This window comes from Nanorana parkeri, unplaced genomic scaffold (genome assembly GCF_000935625.1).
Source record: "Nanorana parkeri isolate BGI_ZX_2015 unplaced genomic scaffold, ASM93562v1 scaffold54, whole genome shotgun sequence".
NCBI classification, from domain to species: Eukaryota; Metazoa; Chordata; class Amphibia; order Anura; family Dicroglossidae; genus Nanorana; species Nanorana parkeri.
In genome coordinates, this window is record NW_017306322.1 from 839,243 (window position 1) to 865,647 (window position 26,405).

General features: G+C 39.2%; 1 protein-coding gene across 1 annotated transcript in view; it reads right to left on the reverse strand.

The window, feature by feature from the left end:
* Positions 1–11,499: 11,499 nt before the first annotated feature.
* Positions 11,500–26,405, reverse strand: part of SCFD2 (sec1 family domain containing 2) — a 357,431-nt gene continuing 342,525 nt past the window's right edge. Inside the window, exon 10 of the mRNA XM_018575955.1 lies at positions 11,500–12,192. Coding sequence (XP_018431457.1) covers positions 12,100–12,192 — 93 coding nt within the window. The 3' untranslated portion in view covers positions 11,500–12,099. The remainder of the gene's footprint in view (positions 12,193–26,405) is intronic.

Consider the following 26,405-nt stretch of genomic DNA (forward strand, 5'->3'; position numbering starts at 1 on the left):
AGCCCGCTGCTGTGTAACCTAACTACCTGTCAAAAGCCAGATGCAGCGCTGCTTGTAATTAACAGGCAGTGCTCCGTCCATGACAGGTTACACAGTGGGGAGGCTTTCCCTGCTCTGTAACCTGTTACAAGCCGATCTGAATGGAGAAAAAGCTGTCAAAAGCGGTAAAAACGCGCGTAACGAAACACGCGACAAACGCGCATATTTGATACGTCTAGGTATGAGCAGAGCCTAAATGAGTGGCAACGGCACGTCGGAGTGAACAGCCAATAAACGCCCCTGATTTAGAATAGACAGGGCATGGTTTTATAGACTTGTTCCTGGAAAAACTCATTATTTTAAAGCAACTGAATGTAAGTCAAAATCAACCATTATTCTGTTATCGTTTTATGTTTTCTTGTAATCGCACATCATGCTGTGATAACCTGTAGACGAACAATCCTGGATGTAAACTGTTTGCAGTCAGGGAAATCGTGCACAGGTAATCGCAGTCTGTGCAATTACATAGGAACAGCTGCAAATGGCTGTGGGCACTAGCTGCTGTCATTGCTTTGAACATGGCTTCCCACCCACAGCTGTTTGCTTGAGTCTCATGGAGCAATTGTGAGACTCATGCCATGGGCCACATTCACAGATTCCCAGGTAACGTCTTCTGCAGTTGGAAAAGCTAAACAGAGGAGTGCCCGTGTGAACGTAGCCCAATCTTCAGAATGTACACCTACATTGCCAAAGTGACTAGGTGACAACATTTCTGTTTATTTCTCTAAACTCTACAATTGTTACTTTGTGTTTTCTTTGGCTTGAGGAAGAGCAAGGGTTGTCCTACAAATTAAACACTAAGCAGTATGTCATGTTTTAGGGAGCTGTGGTTAATAAACAAAGGAGTAAAGGCTGTTCACTTAGAACGGTGAATGTTCACTGGTCTCAGTAAATAAGGTTATCGAGTTAGTTCACTTTTAATGATATTTTATAGAAAAATCCATATGCATTACAGCTTTGATTTTAAAGTAAGGCCCCTTTCACATGAGCAGTCTGATCAGGTCCGCCTGTCAGTTTTTCAGACAGATCCGATTGAATGCCCATTGCTAGGCTATGGGCAGCCCTGTGTCAACGGACAAGCATCCATTTACACCCGGTAACCCCCAACTCCGACTAGGTCCGGAAAAACAAACAAAACAGTGTACCATTTCATTGGACCTGATTGGGCAGGATCGGGGGTAATCTGATGTAAATAGACACGTCTGCTTACATCTGATTCCCTATAGACAAGCATAGGGTCCGTCCATTTCAGTTTTTTCCTCCATCGCATCGTGCATGAGTCCCCTCCCGATCAGCCCGTGTGAAAGGGGCCTAAAATGGCTTTCTCCATTACTAAAACAAGATTTTTACTTTAGAAACTGCTTCAAAACTAAGCACTGCACATGTGTGGTTAGGCAAGCCGAGTGCTCCTTCGTGAGGTGATGGGAACGTGCATCCAATGGTCGGTCTGTCCTGCCATCTATAAAGGATAGAAAGGGGGAGCCCACAGTAGAGGCAGCTTCAAAATTAATAATTATTTATAAAAAAAGATGGACAGCATTGTAATGTAAAATCAAAGCTGTTATTTATATGGATTTTTCATAACATGCCATTAAAGGTGAGCTAACCCTTTAACCTCTAACATTTCAAATCCACCAATCAATCCTGGAAAAAAAAACAATTTTTTCTCATACGATCACATTCACATTATTTACTAAAATTCACAGTGAAGTGAGCAGTCTTTATTCCTTTGTTAAATCAACTGCTTTATGTTTTAGAGTGTATATAGGTATACATATAAAAACACTTATTGCATGCATGCTTGATATTAGATATTCATTAATATTCTGTATCAGTTATGTAACACTCATATATAATTTACAAGTTCACAATGTTTTGGTAAAATGTTAGCTTTGACATGTACCGACTGTTCTATCTCCCCTTGTTATACTATATTGAGGATATTAAACTGATTGTTTTTTGACACTTTGGCAGACAGATATCCTCAAGATCATCTACACGCTTATCTCTGGGGATCTGTGTGGCTCCTAGGTTAATTACTATTACAGAATCAGTGGAGAGGCTTCCGAAAATGTAGCCAAACTTTCTAAAGCTGGCCCAGCCTTGTACCCTTTGATGGATCAGAATGTATCTCCTGCTGCTTTCCAGCAGAACATATCTGGCAGTACCATGTATGAAAGTGCTCCGTACACCGAAGGTTATTTCTCCTGGCACAGGAACTCCGATGCGGAGCCCAGGCTTTAACAACAGTTTCCTTCTATCACTGCAGTTTGTTAAATTGAAGCATCCTTACAATGCCATGGAGCCATATTTAAGCTGTGCATTTAACGCAGTAGAGATTTTTTTTCCCAGTGAACCAAAATATATAAGAATGCAACTTTACTAGGGACTACTAATATGACTGATGTTTGAGGAATTGATGGCTTCCATAAACCATTAGTTTAAGCTTATGTATTATGAAAAGAAGTATGAAGGCATTCAAGAGAGTGTAACTATGAATACTGAGGCCCAATAGAAAAATTTAATGAGGCCTCTCACCGATCAACCACCAACCTTTCTAGTAAAATCTATGGGGTACCTAACATTTTACACGCCTGGGATCTTTTACCAGTACTGGCCAGAGACCTTTGATAACACATATTTATACCTTCTACTTACTGTTCCTCTGAGGTGGACTATGCATTTCTTTTATTTTCACAATTTTTCACTGAAGGACAATATATAGCTCTCCCAAATAAAACCCCTCTCCTTCTCTCTAGGAAAGCTCCCATAGCAGCCACATAGTCTACCCACCAGTGCTGCCATTCCTTATTTCCTCTTCTGCAAATTGCTTTTTGCCTGGGTGTAATACTGATCCTGTGGCTTTAATACTTAGTTACCTCACTGGGTGCAGTCTTGTTCTGGATCAATAACGTAGCAAAGTACTGAAGCCAGAGGCATCCAGTCAGTCAGTATATGTCAGAGGAGGCAAGAATGACAGCATATTTATCTCACTCAGTATAGGTCTCCTTTACATCTGAACAGTTTTGAGATGTTTGTCAGGAAGGCAACTATATATGCACTGGTGTCTTTGACCTTGTTGAACATGTTAGCATGTTAAAAGATATACAGTAAATACATATTCGACATATACATCGGACAGAGATGGTATGCAATGGGAAGTACTAGCGGGGCAATACCCTGGCCCTCTATATATGCAGAGAATTCAGCATATTCCATGTTATTTTAAGTAGCTTTAGTCTCAGATCTATGTATGTCTGCAATACACCATAGACAAGAAATGCAAGACTTCGATCCAGATTATTGTAAACATACTTGGCAGACATATACGAAGAATATAACAATGTGGACAAACATGGCCATTGTAACACCTCCTTGTCACATGCTTGACGTTTGCAAAGGTGATACATTAATACTGTACAGCTGTCTGCATAAATTCTACCTGTGTTGACCTTTTGCAAGTAAATTCACGTCTGTCAGGCAATTATGCCCCAGTGAAAACAAGAGCACAATGCAGTTCTTTTCTTCTTCTCACCCAGGGGGTCAGACAGGTCAACAATCTGCAGTTTCAGCATATATTCACATCTTTTCATGTCAACTAAGTATTAAACTATGGCACACTCCTATGTCACCACCACAAAAGCCAAGCTGCAAGAACCTATAATAGGACTTTTGTGTCCAAACATCATTGGCTGTGATGCTTCCCAATTAATCTGTCTGCCAGTATTGTAGCTTTCACCATGAATGTTTGACTTATTATGGTGAAATGTCCCTTAGCTTTGAAAGCGTGCAGCTGAAAAATGTCTTTACGTTTTTGACTTTGAACAAAGTTTTCTTTCTTAAAACATATTGGAGCTTATTCAAATGAAATGTCTTTTATGAACAGAGTTATTGAAAGTAATTGAAAACATAGTGAAACATAAAAATTCTGCATTTGAAGGACAAATGTATCACACATCCTTTTTAGGGCCGGACACCCTCCCTGAGCACCTTTTCCTACTGTCCCTACTCCGCTGAGATTTTTGGGGCCTATTTAGATCTATGCCTGTCTATAGGGATGCAGCATTTTTTAGCATTAGGCTGGTGCGTTGTCAACATGCATTTCCTTTCATTGTTGGCATGCATCATTGACACAACTTGGCACACATCTCCAAAGCATTTGTGTATGTAGGATTTGCAGTGGATAGAACTAGCAGCCATTGACCAAGGCTTTTAACCCCTTCATGACTGAGGCCCTTTTTTCCATTTTTGCACCCATGTTATATTCCACATTTTAGGCCTGAAAATGACGTAAAACCCCCCAACATTATATATTTTCTGAATGCCAAGACCCTATAGAATAAAATGGTGGTAGTTGAAAATTTTTATGTTGCGCAATATTAGCGCAACTCCTTATTAAACCCCAAAATTTAGTGACAAATTTAATTAAATGCCCCAAAACACAACAAATTACCCATTTTTTTTAATGAAATATAAAAGATGAGGTTACAACGAGTAAAACGATATCTGTTGTAAAGCCGACAGTCGGCTCTACAAGTTTAAACAGAGTCCCGGCGGCAAAAGTCGCCGGGAGTCTGTTTAAACAGCCCCGATGCTGGCGACGTACACTGTACGTCGTCAGTCACGAAGGGGTTAATACCTGTTGCCAAGTCAAAAAGCATACAAAAACATGTTATATACATTTTGATGCATTGCTGTTGACTTCTATGGGCCTCCCAATGCACTAGAATGCAGCAAAAAAAAGGACATGTTGCATTTTTCAATACGCGCAGCACAGAGATAGGAACAGGCATGATTTTTATTATGATGAGTCTAGACATGTATTCAAGCCCATGGTAACATGTGCGTTATAATGCAACAATGTAAATGGGCCCTTAGTACACCGCAGACTATTTTGAAAACTATTCTAGCCAAAACCTGCTCCTCCTGCACATGTGCCCACAACAGCCATTAACTCCTATGGAAAGCTACACTCCACCTGGATGGCCATGCAATACAAAACAACAGTCAATTCAGATGTGCTTATAGGAACCTCCCTGTCGCTTTGTCCACCCGTGGTAGTGAAGAGAAGAAGCCCAATGTAAGCTCTAAATCAATCTAGTCAGACTTTACACAGGGCTGAGAACTCTCTTCCCACCTCCATGTGACAGGTCTGGGTACCTAAATGGCCACTCATCAAGCACCACTACTGCCACATGGAAGGGAGTAAGCCACTAGGTCTGGCACTTTGCTGCTCTGTGCAAATAGACTGGTGAGAAAGTGAAGGGAAGGTGAATATAAGCATATAGAAAAAAGGAGCTAAACCAAAAGGGGTTAACCCAAAGTGCAGCTAATAAAGAGGGTTGGAGAGTCCAAATTTAGTACAAAAATAATTGTTTTATTGATTATAAAATTCTTAGAAAGGATAAATTGTACCGCTTCAACCAACACCCATAGTACATCTAAAAAATTCCAGGATCTGACGAAGCCTTGAAAACAAAGGAGGGGCGAAACGCGTCATCCGTTACTGGACATTAAGCTGACTGACCACCTGCATGTCAGGTCTTTAACCTCCCGGTGTTGGATTACAAAACAGCGCAATGTAGTGATTTCCTTATCGATATATTTAGAACCATTCGGGACCTTCTAACATCACTTTATACATCAGGAAACCATCTAAGAACCCCCGGACACTTTCTTTCGAAGTGGGCTGCCTAACTAATACAAAAAAGGACGTCTAGGAGCAGCGGGATATGGAGCAATACTTGATCGTGTGAAACGGACTGCCCAGTGAAACAATCAAGCACCCGTGAGTACAGATACATTCGAGACATTACACACAGTTTGGTTGATTTCTCTTCCTTGTGTGATCACTACTCAGTGTGACACTTTCTATGATTCACCATTCTACGGGTTCAGTCTCAGAATTACTAAGATCCATCTTCAATCAAACTATCCACCCTGAGCACTGCCAGCTCTAAATTGGGAGTAAAAGTTACATTTGTGACATTTAACTGGCTACACTATCAACCTGTGAGAACTGAACCTCTTCAGATTCACTGAAAAGGTCCAAATACAATAAAATCAGGGTCCCGAGGTTTAAATAGTGACATCCTCTGATTCACATTCAGATTACAATTTAAGTTGAAGCGCTGTCCCCTTTGTGGCCATCCGGCATTATCCAATATACACGTCAGCTTGTGTATATGTTTGTGTTTGAGTGAACGGGTTGTTGCAATAAACATTTTTTTAGATGTACTATGGGTGTTGGTTGAAGCGGTGCAATTTATCTTTTATAAGAATTTTATAATCAATAAAACAATTATTTTTGTACTAAATTTGGACTCTCCGACCCTCTGTATTAGCTGCACTTTGGGTTAACCCCTTTTGGTTTATCTCCTTTTTTCTGTTTATGTCTTGCGACAGCAGCTAGGGGTAGTTGTCTTTGAGAGTCATTAATGAATCTATATACTCTAATTAATTCAGGGTTTGGTACTCTGGGTAAAACCCCTCCTTTTTCAAATATAAGCATATAAGCAGCTACTTAAAGAGGAACTTTACCCATATCTTTAAAATAACAACAAAGGCACCTTTAGAAATGTTTAGTAATGACAATCTACAAACACATACTTCTAGATAATTACCAACTTTTTACTCTTTGCATACCTTTTTTATCTTTTCTTCCCCAGTCTTCTCACAGTGAGCATTTTTACGAAGGGCAGATGAATCCATCTCCCTTTACTTCCCGCAACTCTGGCACATGTGACCATGCACATCATCTCAGGGGTGGAAAATGCCTTTCCCTGAGATCTCATGAGGTTACAGATGAGATTTCCCAGCAATGCTCTGCTGATGTAACCTTCCCAGGATGCAACGCTTGGACACAGATTACATAATTTTTGCAAAAGTGGACCAGGAAGTGGATGAACTCTATTTGTAAGTAAATTAAAAAGGTGTTTGTTTAACTAATGAATGTAAGATGATTTCATATCAGCATGCAGAGCTGCATGCTGATGTGATTTTTAGTGAAAAGAGGTAAAGGTCTGCTTTAAAAGAGAAGGAAAGGCAAACTTTTTTGGGGGGTTTTACTTCTCTTTTTGGTCACTGGAGAACATATACTAATGTACTCCCATCACTCAAAGTTAGCATATAGCAGGCTACTGCTTTTTTCTTTAACAATAAGAATAGAATAGGATGACTTACACTAGTGGAGCAAGACTACCCATACTGCCTACACTCAGCAACCTTTTGTGCAGTTTTCAATGAAGATTCTTCACACCATAAGATACAATACATTATTATGCCTGCATTGCAATTGAACAATCACCTATCTTGTAGGCAGCTCTGCATGTCTTATAAGTGTCACACGTACACATCAGCTCCTATGTCTTTTCTCTTCCTTTCCATTATTTTTCATAGCTATTTTTCCTTTTCCTCCAGATTCCTAGAATATGTGTTAAAACTATTTTTTTTCAACTATAGCATTGGCAGTACAGCCTAACAGCAAACCTGCCTAATGAATTGCAGACAACACGCTACATGCCTTTCTTGTTATAAAATACTGTAACTATTGACTCGTGTCCCGTTCGTAAACAAAGAAACAAGAATTTAAAAATTGCAATGAGTTCCAAAGAAATGTGCGTGAATGTAGTCTCTCTCTTTTACCGGATTAAGAAAACAAAGTTGATTGTACAGTGATGATGTCACCAGGGAGCGATAAGGAATGCAAATAATGACAACCAAGTGTAGGTCTGGGATGACATTCAACACCAGCATCTTTACCTTCACACGAGAAGAAACAAGGTATTTCATGCATAAGAATGGAAGAAAAGAAAAGGGAAAGTACTACATACAGCGGCTAACACACCCTGGTATCTTTTTTTTTAAAATATTGCTCAAAAGAAGAGAGTTGCAATCTGATTGCATAGGTGATGCCGCCACTTTTCTACACCAGTGTTCATGAATGAGGCCCACTGAAGTTATGAAGGTGACGCTGCTACAACTTGTTTTACAATACAGGAACATCTAACAAATTTCAATCTATATACTTCTTGTGGCTACAGAAGATGAAGCAGTATATGCACAACATAAAAGGATTAGTGACTTTAATATATACTGGGTTGGTGATCATTTAGTTAGTTAGGAAAGTTAAGATAAGCAAATTCAATTCATACACAAATAGACTTGTAACTTTGTGTTATCCAATACACCTCTTCTTTATTTTAGTGCACCAATATCATGAGATACATACTGTATGTATACATATACACCTAGGACAGTTTGGATAGAAAGCCTGTTAAAGCACCAGCATTCTTTTTTATTAAATGAGGAAGTACCCATAGGAAAGTCACACAAACACTTAGGGTGCAAACCTTTATTAAAAAAAGCACTGAAGGGTCTTAATTTCTATGACGATATATAGATGCATCTTGCTGCACTGCTTACCGTATAATGTTGATAACCTGTGGAGTCCAGGTGGGTGTTCGCTGTGACCAGGGACGGCACCGTGAACTATACAATGATTTCAAAAGATGTCACCAGCACACCATTGGTTAAGTGAAATTAGTCCATTTAATGACAAAACAATGCCATCCAAATGCAAGCGCTTACGGGGCCGCGTAGGGTCCCCTTCATCAGGTCATTCTGAGCCTGTGTGGCCCCGAAAGCGCTTGCATTTGAAATCATTAATTTCTATGACCACACCTTTACAAGGCTACAGTGCTCATCTCCAAGCCACCATGCTACCCAAGCCTACTGCATTTCCTACTCTACAGCACTACACATGGTGCTGTACATGTAGAAGGAACAATAATTAGTCTTGGTTGGAGGAAAGGTGGTTAGAAAAGCCCAAATACAAATAATTACAAACACATAGGGAGTAAATAAAGCCACAGGAACCCATGAGGCTTTCAATTCCTATGGAGTGTTGACAGGTTATAAAAAGGAATAAATTTTAGGCCATCTGCTCATAAACCTTGCTATAGGGATTCTGTGATTTCTTGTTACACCTTTGAAGATTATGTTTTTTTGTTACCTCTGAACTGAGCTGCCCTAAGCTTGTACCTATTTTGGGTACAAGATCATTTCAGTAATGCGTCAAATATATAGCCAGCTAGCTGATAATTGGAGAGTCCTGCTTTCTTCACCAGATCATGGTGTAAAACAGGAACTTTTATGCTAAAGTTATCCTGATTGTCACTATTATATACGCTTATATACTCCAGTGATTAATTTAGGAAAGAACAGAAGCTGTAACAATAATCTGCAGTAGCCTACAATTAATTAATTAAATTTAAAAGGCTGTAAGAAATAGATGTTTGTTTAAGTAGTTACAGATACAGCTCATATTACCATGCAGAGGCATCAAACACCAAGTCCTTTAATGTACTTTCCTTACAACATCTACTAGAATGGCTTCTTATGTAACATGATTAATCTATTCACAGACATGATTATTACCCATTGAAAGAGCCAACACATACAAGCCAAGTGATTTTTATTATTGTCAGAACTTGCCACCATCAGGGAAGAGCAGATAATGAGCAACATGTTAAAGCATAACATGTACTGTATGTATATTAACTGGCAGCTAAAGAATATCAGTCATTACAGCTACAGAAAATGCAATCATTTTCAGCTGAGGATCTACCATTCTGGAGTGCCGTGTCAGATTCTGATTGGAAGGGCATACTGGAATTCGAAACTTTTCAAAGGCTGATTTGTAAGTGGCCACGAACCTCAGACAATTGACAGGTATTTATCAATAATCTGACCGCCAATTTGAGTGTAACATGCACATACATTCTTAATAAGAATTATATTGCGTGCAAGAAAAATAATCTAAGGCTAGGTGTAAACAAACAGAACCCCAGCATACCTCTATTGTGACAGCTTACCACACTGAAACCCAATATTTTGGGCATGGGGTAAATAGGGACACCCAAATCACAAGGAAGTGATCAGTGCTTTAAAGCTGTATTGATTTATACATCACTATTTGTTTTATATGCAAGCAGTGTAAATATCCAAATTTGACTTGATACCAGTTGCTAGACATGTGCGATTCGTTTCGTTCCGAATCGAAATTCGGACGAATTTTCAGAAATTCGGATGTATCCGAATTCCGAATTACAGACATAACGAATGCAAACGAATCCGAATTTCCATTTCCGAAATTCGGCAGCGTTAGTACGAACGTTCGTTTCGTTTTCTGTTCTTTTTAGTTTCTTATTCGTTTCGTATTCGTTTCGTTCGTTGGAGCAAAGTGACATTAGAGAAGGAGAAAAATATTTTTTCCCCCTCAAATGTCACTTTTGCTGCAAACGAACGAACGAAACGAATAAGAACAGAAAACGAAACGAACGTTCGTACTAACGCTACCGAATTTCGTCCGAATCCGAATTTCCGAATCCGAATTGACTTTCACACCCGAATCCTGAAAAACGAAATAACACAAATCCGAATTTAAAACGAAACTAAACTAAACGAATTTTTTGGCAGTGCACATGTCTACCAGTTGCTTGCAATTCCTGTACAGCAGAGCTCATACTGAGGGAGGGAGAAGTAGCAAAAGGAGCCAATCAGTTGTGCTGCACTGCAATGAGAATGCTGATAAGAGGAGAGAGAGCAATGGAGAGATGAGCTCATTGATGTGCTGCTTTTCTTCTCAATGTCCAGTCATAGGGCAGAGGTGGAGCGGAGACCATTAACTGTTACTTAACTGGAGCAGAGAAAAAACAGGTCTCCTGCTCTTCCACTCAAGGTTGTCCTGTGTGGCAGACTATAATCACCTTTCATCTCAGCCCGAGTATTGCCATGTGGGGGTTGCACCTAGAGCTATGCACATAGTGGCTTTCAGAAAGTCAGTAGTGGTTTCTATGCAACAACCCTCTTAGTTTAGATTTCTTGCATGCAGTACTTTATAGTTACACTAGACTCAGGAATTAAATCTAAACAAAGCAAAGTACACTATTAACAACACTGTGCCTTATTTGTGCATCAGCTGTAGATCCTCAAATCCTCTTAGAATTCATGCTGACACTGTCCTGCCTTCTGGAGGGCGGCTACTTACTTCTGGGGGGTGGCTACTTTTGGTCCTCATGGTCTCTGTGTTGTAAAGTAGCCACCACTCCAAGCTCACTCCTGTGATGGGCTACAATCTCAATACAAATTAGTAAACTAAACGTGACATTGTAGTCCATCATGAGTGTGAGCGGTGACTACTTTATAACGCACACAGGGGCCAAGGGGAACAAACATAGTGACTGCACCAATTCAGAGATGATTAGAGGATCTGCAGCTGAGTGATACACAAATAAGCTACATTTGTGTTAATAGTTAAGATACTTAAATGCATTTTTCAGATTTAACTTCTGAGTTTAGTAACTTTAAGTTAGACACAGAAATTAGATGGTAAACAGTCATGATGGCACAATTTTACCTATGAACACATTATAAAAAAAAATATTTGCTGAGAGTAATGAACATGAATGTCTATACATTGAGCAGTCACACTTTACTCCGGCATTATCGTATCATGGCCTAATTACATGAACATTACAAATTTGTCATGAAAATGAATGACTTCCTGGAGGATGTCTGTTCGGACAGCTGCAGACACAACCAGTGGCCCCCAGTCCAATGATATCTGACATTCATCTAATATCTGTGGCTACTTTTATGAATGCCATTCTTGTCTCAGTGGAACAATAGACTATCAGGCTAAAGGATGTCTGTTGTCCGAGTTTTTATTTGTCTGAAGCCAAACATAGATTATATGTAGATGACCTACTGCCCAACTGCAGGAGGGGTCAGACAAAATTCATATAATATCTATAATAAAACACGTGCACAGATGACAGAGATAACAAAGAACGGGATGCTAACAAGGCACATTTGCAGACCATTTCTCCTCCCAGCAATTTCCTGAACAAATATACATTTTTAGGGAATACAAATAAACAAAATCATTTTGAAATCTTTGGCGCTCTGGAACGTGTTTTAGGCATTAGACAATCAGAGAGAAACTCGTGTGATTTTAACCCGGGACCATCACTCATCTGATGAAAGAAAATAAGACAATCAGATGCCGGTGTCTGGATGTAGACGGTCTGCTGCAAACAGCAGTTCAGGAATGTCAGAAGGCTTCAGAAGTCTTGTGGACAACACCACCACCTACAATAAAAGAGAAAAAATAAAATGGTAATCGAAGAAAAGATTTGGTTTATTTAATCTCTTAAAGAAGTAGAGCAGTATAATTAAAATGCAGGGTTCTGTTTTCTAAGGGGGACTGTCAACCTAGAAAGATTTAAAATGTATTTTCACTTTTGCAATTAAAGTTAAACCCCACTCTATTGTTGTTATGTGTTCACATTCACACAGCATACCGAAATGTTTTCTGTTTTGTAAATATATGTTACCTTTTACATGTACCTGTGTAGCAGGCCTTTGCAAGCTTCTCTCTAAATATGCAAGTGACAAGAAACTTTGTCTGTCCCCAAAGAAAGACTAGGGACAGACTGAGCTTCCCCTCATTACATTACAATGTTTCTAGATCTTTAAACCTTTGTTAGGACAGACACTATTCAAATCTAGTTTACAAATGATAATGAGATCTGCCAGCACAGTACAGACAGGGTGAAGTGTGTTAATATTAACCTGACCAGCCCCCCTTGCACTGCAGCGGTAAATTCAGTGGAGTGAAAAAAACCTTTCTTTCAGAATACAGCAAGTAATTTTCAAGCAGCAATTTCTTAATTGCTATGCTATGTGAATGAGAACATATAATACATATACAATAGGTGTTATCCCAATTTGGCTGCAAAAGTGGAAATACACTTTAAAAAAAAAAAAAAAAAAAAAAGGTTTCACCTACTTTCCCTGCACTGGCAAAGCAGCTAATATGCAACTGGACACTTTACCAATACCCTCACACACCACAAGGATTTAGAAGGGCAAACAGCACAATATAAAATACACAGAAATTAATAAGAAGCCATTTTATATGAATATAATAAACGGAAATCTGATTGAGTCCAGTGGGTTATTTTGCATTATCACTATTATTTGACCCACTTAACTGAAAAAGCCCAAATATATCCGTGCTCCCTTACTTTACTGCCTCATGCTGCTGGATTACCCAGCTCAACTATAAGCTTCTTATAAGCTTCATAGGGAACGTTCCTACTGCATTATGAGATCAGAAGATCAGAACTTTTTTTCTGTTGGACACCTACTCCGCTATGACATGTCATGATAGAAAAAACACAAATTCAAATTTCTGCACATCTACAAAAATATTGGTAATAGGGCACCATAAAGGTATAATCTCTTGTTCATTGTGCTCAATTTAATTGTTTTTCATGTTACTCTTGTAGAATATTTGTAATAGACGTTTTCATACTACTATTGTTGTATGGTTTATTGTTGAACTTAATAGACATTTATTGAATTAAAATTATATTGTCTCTAAAGCTTAAATGAGATCATCTTACACAGCATATAAGAATCATACTTTATGCAGTACTTAATTAGGGTACGTGGTATGACTAAAGGTGCAAGATAGCTGTATGGATTATCGTTTGGAATTACCCAATGTTCTGTCCTAAATCATAGGGGACACAGGAGGATGGTGGAGAATACATACACTGTATTAAAAAATGTCACCTTACATTTGTCATCACAACTGTACTGCTTTTATAAACATGGACATATTTTCTTTGTCATGGGTCCAAAACCCTCATTGCAGTCCCCCTTCATAGCATCACTATCTACTGTCCAGGAGTATCACCCCACACCTAAAACTGTTGGGAGACAGCAGCAGCAGCAGACTGTGGTTCTTCTTCAATGGCATAGGTAGCAGAACTGATCAAAATGAATTGGAGTCACAACACACACAAAATTGCTTGCGATTGCAGACTGCATTGTTCATTTTGGATAAGACATGCAAAGCTTATCCTCAAACAGGAAGAATAACTCGAGGTGCTGATGTTACAGCACTAGGGAGTAATATTTGACCATAAAGTGTCTATGTTTGTGGTTCCTACTAGTGATATTTTAGAAAAGGCTGCATGCAAATGAGAAACAATGCTTTCCTTGGAATAGGGACATCGAAACAAGCTTTCAATTACTCCAGCAGAGCACACCCTAAGGGGTACAAATGACCCTGGTCATATACCCTTTTCCCTTCTTTGTGAGCCCCATACCCATGCATAGTGCCTACATATAAAACAGCTCAGTTCCTAGGCGTCTCACACACTATAATACTTTGCTGCTATTATATGTTAAATATTCAGTTCTCGTGTAATATAACATTCAAGTGTATCATATATTGTATGTATTAATATTTAGGGCACACTCTCTTCATCACTACTCTGTTCCAATAATAATCTTACTGTTTTCTTCAATTGTATTAAACATCAACAAAGATTTATACTAGAACTATACCTCTGCCTGCGATGGCATTCTCTTACAATCACCAAAGTAGGATCACACTGCGAATGGGCTTTGTAACCCATTCATAACTGGGTTGCTGTGCCTAACACACTGACATCAACTCTGGGAACTGCCGCACTAATCATTTTGAGCTATGGGAATGAGAAGCTGGATAGTGCTTTTGACTCTCACAAATGTACTTAACTGGCAGTAGACAAAAATAACGTGCTTGCTAACATTTTCAGCATTATACTTAGTGGCAATTTATGCGGTGTCATGCAAAGCCATGTACACAAGTTTTCCTTATTATTTGTTTGCCAAATAAGTCTAATGTGACATCCAAAAGGACAGCTGAATAATATTAATATATTAAACAGGTTCATAAGTATTGGCCGTGATAAGAGATTGCATCCAGGAACAAGCATCTCTCCCAATCTGCAGGTAATCATTCCATGTATGATTACCTGTGGACAGCCACAGACAAATGTGGCCGCTATCAGCCTGTCATTAAAGGGTTATTAAACCCTTGCGTGTTTTTGCATATATCTACTGCTAGCGAGCAGTAGATATATGCAAAAATATGAAAAGAAAAAAAAACCCTTTCAAAAAGGGTTTAAACTTACCTTGTGTCTTCGCCACGCGCTCCCGTCCGAACATCTGAAGAGTCTCGGGCGGACGCAAAGGATCTTTGGGTGGGCGCATGCGCACTTCAGATGTTCGGCCGGGAGACGAGTAGAGACACAAGGTAAGTATATGGAGCAGCGTGCACCCACAAAGACACTGTGGGACATCAGAGAAGAGGAGGACAGAGGAGTCAGCTCTGGATCGGAGACCCGCACCAGCGCTGGAGGCACAGCTGAAAAGGACAGTAAAGAAGAAGATGATCGGATTAAGAGGCATCATTTAGGGTAAGTCCCTACAGCAGGATTGGGCATGGGGGAAAAAAACTTTGACTTTAATGTCACTTTAACTTGAATGGGCACAGCGGGTGCTTTTGTATAGACACACCTGGAATTCCTGCTGCGTGTTCTTGTTGCAGGAATCCCCAGCCGCAACCTTAAACATTGTGTGCATGAAGTCTAAAGGTCAAAAATATTTGAAACTTGCAGGTATGCTGTGGATACAGTGTAGCTTGCAGATAACTAAATGGGACACCATACGTTTGTTAAGCAGAAGTCCTCTGTTAAACATCCAGGAGGGACAGGCACCTATGCAGGGATGAAGATGATGGGCAGGGATTGACTTGAAATAGCTCATAAAGTCTATAATTGCCCTATAAAAGTCTTGCAGTTTGAGGAAGAATTTTTATCAGTGGAGATACAAGGTTCCATTTGTCTCCTCTACATTTTACAGGAGTGTAGAAACCCCAATAGAGCGCTGAAGAGATAGAACATGGAGCAGAAAGAATGAAAAAATGGCAATTGCTTTCCAGGGTTCCTATTAACAGTCAGACAGAACAGAATTAATCAAGAAGGACCTATGAGAGGCCACTCCTATTTCACAGAATCTCATAGCTGAGCAAGGATAAACCTGTAAAACAAGGTTCTGCTTTCATAAAAGAGGGGTTTCCAGTTATTGACAAGCAGTTCTTCCCACTTCATTATTAAGAAGTAGTAGGTGGGCTATGCCTATTATGATAACAAAGATTTGATAAGCACAACCGTAAAGTGAGAACAACGGAGTGAGCCGGGCACTATCACAGGTGGTGAAGGGCTTTGCTGCATCCAATTGGGAAATATATGCTATAGTTACATTTTTTTAAATGGTTGGTTTGTGACATTAAGGTATACTAAAGAATATGTTAGTATTCAGATTTTATCATTTACAATCATATGAAAAAGTAAGTATGGATATTTTTGACTTTTTGAACATATTTGAAAAGGCAAACATTAGATCTGCATTCAAACAGTGCCACACGACAACATTGCATTCTCATCAATTAAGATTATGAGAATGAATACACCAAGTGAATGTTATGTGTCTTGTGTTAAAGTATATCCCCTGTATCTGTAGGCACTGTTTAAAAGAAGATCTAATGTTTGCTTGTTCAAATATGTTGAAAAAGTCAAGAATTTTCTGTGGGGCTATACTTACGTCTAAGCTCCCATGAGAACAGCAGGCTGCAATATTTACAAAATTGCAGATAATTTCAAAATATAAATAAAACAGATAATTTCATCTAATCTCCTGCTGCTGATTTGATGCATGCATGCCATTGCCATTCTAATGCTATCTAAAGCAATGAAGTGGAGAAGTGTTAAAATCTCTGTCAAGTTTTTATTGTTATGTCCCTGCTGGGGAGATTCATTCTCTATGTTTGTCCCTGTGACCATTATAACTGGGACGGAGAAGTATAGGTAATCCAAAATGTTAAAGTTGCTACCAGAACAGGTAGTGAGGGTAAATCTTCCAACAGAGACACCTTGTTCAGTGCTAGGATTTTCTTCATACTTTGAAGAGATTTCCTCTCAGTTCCTGTTTTGTCTCTGGGACAGTAAGTACAGGGAATTCTCTCAAAACCAAATAATGTCCTACTCTATAAAACAAAACAAAATACTGAGAATGCTAGCATTTTCACAAAGAGGTCAACAAAGGCAGCCCAAGTATTTCTGTCATGACTTGCTACAAGTGTGGGTAAAAAGGTTCTGAAAGAATTCAGCTTTAAAGTCTATCTCCTGCACTGTAAGGGTTAACTGCTTGTTTATGTTTAGGGGAGTTTTGTAATGGACTTTCACTTACCTAATCCCTGCTCTCCCAGAAGTCAGCGCTCACCCCTCTCCCCTACGCTCTGGCTTATGGGCTGTCCCTCAGGGTCCTTATGTATAATGTGGGGCTATGGCCCCTGCATTAGACCTGATGAGGTCAGCAGGCCTCTGACCACCAGAGTGCAGGAAGAAAGAGGCTGCGGGTGCCGATCTTAGAGCCTGCCTAAGCAGGGATCAGGTAAGTAAAAGTCCTTAACGCAATACCCCTAGACCTTTAGAATTAATCAGAAGACTTACATATTCTACAGTGGATAGCAAGAAATCTCAAAAGATAAAATTACGTATAATATTATATTTATGTCTGGGCTATTGCTAATGCAGTTGTACTTGAGGTGTACCTACAGCCGAAACCTATTACTTACTTTTAGATACAGTGAAGAAGTGTTAAATCCCATAAGGTTATTTTATTGCGAAAGGTATAGGAGAAAGCTATAGGCAACACCAGTACTTGGCAGTTCAAAAGTGTCCAAAAAAGCAGGCCAACGGTTTTTGGCAGCCCCAAAATACCGCCTTCTTCAGGCCCAAAAGTGCTGGTGAAAATGGGATAATGGACTCAAAAAAAGGCCAAAGGTAGAACTGCTCTTGCTAAAAAGCAGGCTTTATCAGCTGGTTGTTGCAGCCAGGCTTTTGTACCTGCAAGAATAAAATGCTAAAGCTTGCCTTTGGACTCCTAAATGTGGTGCTCTTTCTCCTATACCTCCTGGATTTATTTCCAAGTGCACTACAGAGGCCCCTTTGCCTATGACAGCTGCCTATTCTGAGCCATTGTACTCTACACAATAGACTCTGGATTCCATGCCTTCCTATTGCACTTTCGAGATTTGTCACTAACTGCTCCCCCTGCTGGCAAGATTCACCCTCTCTATTTTTCCTGGTGACCAATGTCACCAGAACAGGAAGTAACGAGAGTTCTAAAATTTTACAATTGTTATTGTAACAGGAGCAGGAAATCTTCCAGTGGAAATACCCTTTCCAGTGACCACTTTCTTAGAAGGGATTTCCCATCACTTTGGTGAGATTTGCTCTCATGTTCTGTTGGGTCTCCAGGTCAGAAAGTTAAGGTGTTTCAACCCTAATGGGGCAGCACAAAAAGAAAAACTGCAAAGGTTTTAACCATGCCTATAGCCACAACTAAAAAAGAAAATGATTGGAGACAGCTGTTTGAAAATATGACAACTTTAAGTATTTGAACAAAATTGCACAGAAATACTTTGCTGAGAAATGTACACTGCCTGGCCAAAAAAAAGTAACCACTTGTATTTAGCTAAGCAGATAGATAATAAGCCTAGGTTGAGCAACGTTATGTCCCCCCAAAAAATGAGGTCAGCTGCCTATACTGAATAGCCAGATTTTTCCATCAATGAATTTTTTTCTTCCATGATGGCACAGGCATATTCCAAGATGAGATTCATTGGGCTCAAATTGTGAAAGAGTGGTTCAGAGAGCATGAGACATTATTTTCATACATGGATTGGCCACCACAGAGTCCAGACCTGAACCTCATTGAGAATCTTTGGGATGTACTGGAGAAAACTTTACGCAGTGTTCCGACTCTCCCATCATCCCTACAAGATCTTGGTAAAAAATTAATACTCTGGATGGAAATAAATGCGTGCCATAATCAAAGCTGAAGGCAGTTCAACTAAATATTAGTGTGCGACTTTTTTTGGCAAGGCAGTGTATATTTGTTTGATCTGGACTCATTATAAAAAAAAAGGTTTCAGAGTTTAATACTACTTGAATATGTATATTAATAAATTCAATAGTCCCATATGCATAAAATGACTCCCACAAATGTTTGCTATGATGAACTGAACAATGGAAACTTGACTGACAAACTGAACTGGTTTGTACTGCTTCAGTGAAACTCCAATTACCTCTCCTAATTCAGCAATTATTATCCCCCCACTATGTTGCTTCTGAGTGAGGAATGCATGCAAACATCATTAAGGTTTCTATTAACCCTGTAAGCACCATGTTTTTAAAAGAGCACAGCAGTGCATGCTTTTCATGTATTGATGTTCTAGAGTTAACAGAACTGCGTTCTTCATTAGAAAATGACCTGTCACCTAGGTTGACCTGAAGCCAGGAGTATGCCAGATGGAGAGTCACTGCTCTCAAAACTCAATGCATTCTAGAAAGTTAGCCAACATTCCCAACGCATAGTCTTTAAATATCCCTCTCACTAATGATTCCCTGTTAATTTGAGGCTTCATTAAAGGATTTTTTTTTTTTGAGAGGCTGCATCAGCCCCATCTATCAATACGCAACAATTGAGCTGCCGATGAAACCAGCAAGAGCATTTTTGGTGTTCTATTTGAAAGCGATGAAAGAGACGAGAAATAAGTAAAAGGATCTGAAATCAGCAGAATGAAAAAGGAGTCTTTCACTTAGCACAGCTATTGACAGAGCACAATGCTCAACTGAGCACCAAAGTGGGCAGAAAATATTTCTTAACACTTTCACCACTGACAAGCCTAAGCCTCTTACCAGACTGGTCAAAACAACAAGATAATGTGATTCGTAGGAGCAAACAGACACAATAGGAATGATCACCCCTAGCTTGATGTTGCTAGTATTACTTGGCATTTCTAAGAGGGAAACTTGAAAAAGGCCACAGGTGCAGATTAACCATAAGCCTACCAAGACCGTAAGGTCTCGTTCACACCTAGGCGTATTGCATATGCGCGTCTGTCGCGCGTTTTTTTACCGCGATTCGAAGGCTACTTGGCTGTATCCCAATGGAAACGCGCAACAAAACGGCCCAAAGTAGTACCTGTACCTTTTCAGGCGTGGGCCGTTTTGTAGCGCGTTAGGGACGGGCGGAAATACGCCAAGGTGGGAACGAGAACATTGAATACAATGGGATTTATATTTTTGAGCGTTTTGTAGAGCGTTCGTCGAGCGTAGAACGCGCTACAAAACGTTCAGGTGTGAACGAGGGCTAAGTCTATTAACATGCAGCAAACATCTAAATACATGCTAACATGCATATGAGGGAAATGTTTTATCAGCCACATGATTTCTAATTCAGTTCAACAGGTCCTGAGATTAACACAGCCAGCATAGGCAGGTTGATGATCTCACTTTTCTCTACTACAGCGACACCAAGCCGGGTGTCACCCATGTGCACTTCATTAGGTATGCATGTGATTATGTCATTATTATTATTATACAGGATTTATATAGCGCCAACAGTTTGCGCAGCACTTTACAATATAAGGAAGACATTACAATCACAATACAATTCAAGACAAGATAGTAAGGAGAGCACTGCCCCTGAGGGCTTACAATTTAAAAGGGAGGGGGAAGTGATACATGAGGAGGTAGCTGTGTGGGGATGAATTGTTTGAGAACGTGATGGTTGAGTAGTTAGGTTGAGGTTGTATAGGCACGCATTCGCACAAATGACAAAATTCACATTGCACATATTACAAAAATGGCTGGACAGAGTTAAAAACGTTTGGCAGGTAAGACATTCCAGAAATGTGTATTTGAACTGTGTATTTAGCAGCTTGGACCATCAGCATGCATTGGTAAGGTGATTAGCAGCACTGAAGGAATATTTATTTTATGGTAATGTGGAAATCCTCAGACTATAATGGAGCTTTAAAAGGTTGGCTTTCTATCTGTGTAGAAGGTAAAAAAAAAAAAAAACCCCACGGCAACTAGTCACATACCTCTTTTCCTGGTCTAAACTTTTCTAGTACAATGACAGCTAGAACTGATTTAGCTGCTATCTAATCTTCCATTTTCCTTTTTGGATATTAAAGCTTGTTTTTTTAAAATTACATAATGTACAATATGATACTAAATTTAGCGGTGAGATCACAGTGTACTAGAACTAGTGGCATCCACCAGAAGTGTGTCATGCACACCTCATTCCAGTGCATATGAAGCCACAAGCCGTAAGAAGACACACTGATTGAACTTAAAAATACTTGTCCGGCCAGCACTGCATAACATGCTCTTTCTTAAAATGGACATTAAGACAGGAATAGAATGGGGGCACGTAGGAATCAAGTGAAAACAAGTTAAAAATAGTTTAAAAAATGAGAAAAGAATTAGATCTACAATATGCTTGTACAATTCTTGAATCACTGAACTAATTTCAAGCTGTTTCCCACATAACTGCCACACTATTTATAGACTGTGGCTACGTGTGACAGACAATGGACCTGTCAAACAGTAAAATGCAGGGAATAGGAAAATAATATAATACCCTTTAGTACAGTATCCATTAACATTTATCAAATGTATTTTTAAAATACCTGCATGTAATATATCTCTATACAGTCCCAACAACTACATTGGTGTTAGGCCATGCTGTGGCTACATTGTGGTCTGAATGTAAAACGTTTCTTTTGCTTTGGATAGTGTGGAATAGTTTGAACCTCTTTCAGCTACTACTGTTGGCTGTCTCTTTGAAGCATTCACCCCCCTCTCTATTTGTTATAATGATCATGGTCATGGAGGCAGGACTTAAAGGAAAATCTATAATTTTGAGTTGAGAGATTTCGTAACAGGGGACATTTTCCAATAAGGGCACCTGTTCCATTGACAAGTTTCTAAGAGGGAATTTCCCTCACTTTGGAGATATCCCCAGTACAGTACAGGAAGCTAAGGTAAATCTCCACAATGGAACTAAATGACAAAGAAAACCTGACAGGGGTTGTAGCCATTGCCTATTCAGTCCAAAGAAAAAAATATTTTTGGTTTTTAGATACACTTTAGGCTAGAACTATAGGTGCAACAACATTATCCTATGCCCTATACTGAGCCCCAATCATGTAACATTTTGGGTTCAGGGGGGGTTCTGTTTGGTGTGCACATATTTCTGTGCTCCCTGACCTCTCTGATCAGCAGACAGCATCGGCAATTCTGAGAGTACTACTAATGCTGCTGTAGCCTATCTACTCTAAATACAGCTTGTGCAGTCTCTGAACATGTTTTATTAACAACATTTGAGAAAGATATAACCAGCAGGATACTCCAAACAGATTTACCATAAAGTGATATTAAAGTTGAATCCCTTACAATGGATGCTGTTGCTTGATGTTTAACAGTTTTAGTTTCCTGCAGAATCAGCTCTTCCCCTCAGCTGGCCCTGACTTCCTGTTTTAGGGTGGCTCCTTTCCTTGGCAGGATCCATTACACCTTTTACTTTATTATTGTCATCACTGACATATCCTAGCTTGTATATTTTCTAAATGCATAGTGGGGAATTAACAAAGTGAAATATGTCAGTTTTGTGGCGTAAATTAAGGCACATTTTCTTTGCACCAAGTTAACCATGTTATAAGTCCTATGTGGTGTTGCGCCAGCCACACCAAATCAGGTTAAAAGTGCTATGGATGGCCAGGGAGATGCAGCAAACTTTGGATGATCCCAGTTTCAGATTCATGCCAAAATTTTGGTGCATGCCCGAGTAAGGCAGAGTCAGAATGTGCAGCACCACCACCATGTGAGAAATTAATTATTATTACGGGTATTTATATAGCGCCAACAATTTACGCAGAACTTTACATAGTTGCACATTCACATCAATCCCTACCCTCAAAGAGCTTACAATCTAAGGTCCCTATCTCACATGCATACATAGAGGGCCAACTTAGAGAGGAGCCAATTAACCTACCAATTGGTATGCACCACGTTTATTCATTTTTTGCAGGAAGTGACAATTAAACAGGCATGTAGAAATTGGTGTATTTTTCAGTGTGCATCAGTCTTTATTATTTACCCCCCAATATGAATACTGTATATTATAGTAGCTGTTTTCGAAGAGTTGGGGCTGCACATGGAGCCCCAGAAGCATAGTAAGTGAATCACCATTGTCAAAATTTGTAAGAATCATCTTAAACTGATGGACCTAAATGAGCTAATTCTGCAACTATCTTCATTTCTTCATCTTCTTCAACTTCCTGCATTCATGATAAAGCTAATGGGGTTTCATATCTTACACCAGACTAAAAGCATTCAAATATATCTAGCTCATTCCATTAGACATGATGATAGGAATTACAGACTAAGCTGACAGACAAAAATGACTTTTCTAAAGCTGATTTTTACTTACAGAGTACATTTCGTGACACCGAATGGTAGAGGTGTTTAAGTGTCACATGTAAAAGTATTAGATAAGCTACCATCTTTCTAAACCCCTTCCATCAGGAGGATTAAGAAAAAAAGAGCTAACAGTTCTATTTTTATTCATCTCAGTCAAGTCAATCTTTAAATTAGTAGTTTGTGAACTATATTTTGCCAAATATTCTATGGAATTTAAATAAATATATATTTTCAGGTTCTAATCCTATCAGAGGTAGGAGGTTTGACACTCCCCCATCAGTAAAAGTCCATTGCAGCGATTAACATAGTCAAGGGGATTATACACTGTTTGCCAGGGAACATGACCGTATTTACAGCTCGATAAACTATTGCTCTTTACACTTTTGTATCCTACAAGCCAAAGCTATAAATACTCCTACATTACAGGTATCCGTGTAATCTTACATTTCACAAGAACGCAAATGACTGTAATACTTCCCTTCAAAGACATCCCAGAAGGAGGATCATATGGGATATTTTCAAATAATGTATCTGTTACAAAGGTACTATAACTTCATAAATCAGTATACTTCTGATAACAATGCAAAGCAGAGATTTATAAATAAAAGGAATAAAGACAATAGAGCTGATTTATGAAAGCAGAAGCAAATGCAGAGTTGTTCCCATCTTTCCTACAAGGAATTTTATTGGATGTTATAGACAACACGTTTGTCTTTTTGTGTCCCACTTCATAAATCACTGCCTCAATTACAGCCCCAATTCCAAAACGTTGGAACGCTGTGTATAATCTACAAAAAACAGAAAGCAATGATTTGCAAATCTCATGAATCCATATATTATTCACAAAAGAAAATAGAAAACACATCCAATGTTTAACCCCTTAATGACCGAGGGCTTTTTTAAACATTTTTTTGCACCCATGATATAATCCACATTTTAGGCCTGAAAATTACTTTAAACCCCTAAACAGGGGGTAGAATAAAATGGTGGCAGTTGCAAATTTTTATGTTGCATGATATTAGCGCAACTTATTATCAAACCCAAACATTTAGTGAAAAATGCACTTTAGTTAAATTTAGTGCACCAAAACACAATAAAATACCCATTTTTAAAATGAAATATACAAGATAAGGTTACAACAAGTAAATACATACCCAACATGCCCAGGTTAAAAACTGTGTGTGTGCATCTGTGAAACGGCGACAAAATTCAGTACCCCAAAAAGTCCATAGACGACGCTTTAAAAGCCCCTACAGGTCATCAATTTAGATATATGCATAAATATTGGCGCTAGAATTATTGCTCTCACTCTGGCGTGCACAGCCATACCCAGCATGTGTAGCGCAATCATCGTTTAAATACGTAGGCACACTCGATGCCTGTTTATGTTATGATGCGCATGCTCGCGGGGGAGAGCCACTTTTAACATTTTAAAAATTATTTTTACATTTATTTAATTTGACATTATTTTAAAAAACTGTTGTTTTTATTTTTTTTTGTTTACTTTAATTGCTATGACATAAGGGGGATTATAAGCCCACCCAGGTGATAGCATATTGGTGGTGACAGGTCCTCTTTAAGGTGATACTGGGGGTCCAAAAGACCCCTAGTATCACCTTTTCACTCTACATATGCTATTGAAGTGCAGATCGCTTCAGGAGTCCAGCAACGACAGCTATGGGGCCGGAAGTGATGTAATCTGCATCTCTCCCGGTTCCATAGTGCGAGGAGGAGGTCGGTGAACGGACGTTCATCACTCTCTTCCCAGCTCCCGACACCCAAAATGCCAGTCTCTGCATCTCTGATGGAATAGGCGTGCATTAGTGTTTATGGAATGGGCAGCTTGCACATCTGGAAAGGCACCATCAATGCTGAGAGATACAGTATATCCAGGTTTTAGAGCAGCATATGCTCCCATCCAGACTATGTCTTTTTCAGGGAAGGCCTTGCATATTTCAGCAGAACAATGCTAAACCGCATACTGCATCTATGACAAAAGCATGGCTTTGTAGTAGAAGAGTCCGGGTGCTTCCTGCCCTGCCTCAGCAATTGAAAATATTTGGTGCATCTTGAAACGTAAAATATAACAAAGAAGACCCAGGACTGTTGAGCAGTTAGAATCCTATATCAGGCAAGAATGGGACAACATTCCTCTCCCAAAACTCCAGCAACTGGTTTCCTCAGTTTCCAGATGTTTACAGAGTGTTGTTAAAAGAAGAGGGGATGCTACACTGTGGTAAACATGGCCCTGTCCTAACCGTCCATCAATTTCAAAATGACCATATTTTTATATTAAAACAGTACAATTTCTCAGTTTAAACATTGGATATGGTTTCTATTTTCTATTGTGAATAAAATATGGGTTTATGAGATTTGCAAATCATTGCTTTCTGTTTTTATGTAGATTATACACAGTGTCCCAACTTTTTTTGGAATTGGGTTTGTACTTTCTTATTATCAATTTGGTATTCATATTTTAGGATTATAAAGTAATTAAGATTTCCTTTTCTTTAACAGCAAAGTAAAAATGACATGTTATATAAAATCTATGTATTTAACAATGCACATAGTTTCTTTGGCTTTTCAGCATGTGTATTGCACTTTATAACAATTTAGCTGAGTTATGTTGCACTGTGACTCATATTTGCTCTGGCTAAAAGTTTGCAACCAGAAAAATGTTCATGGGGAAGTGCACAGAACTGTGTGTTCTCATGCATCTCTGTAAAAATTAACTAACTTAAATTGACACTAAACCCAGGAGTTAAAGCGGACCTTTACACTCGAAAATCAAATTCTACTAATGCATCCCTCTGTGTATGATGATTAATAATAACATATGTCAGGTGTAAAATGCTGTGATTTTGAAATACTTAAGGCTGTGACACACTGCACGCGAAGCAGCACGGAGCCTATTATGCAATTTTCAAGTGCAATACACATGCAGTGCAATACACACGCAGAGAGCTTGCATAGCTGAGCGTACCGAGATGAAAAAACCTGCACGTCAGGATGCGACATCTGGCCGGTTGTTACGCACAAGGTGCAGTCAATCATCTGCCTGCACTCAGCTCGCACACTGCACGCAAAGCTCTGTGCCGAACAGCTTTGCTTCGTTCTGCACGGCTT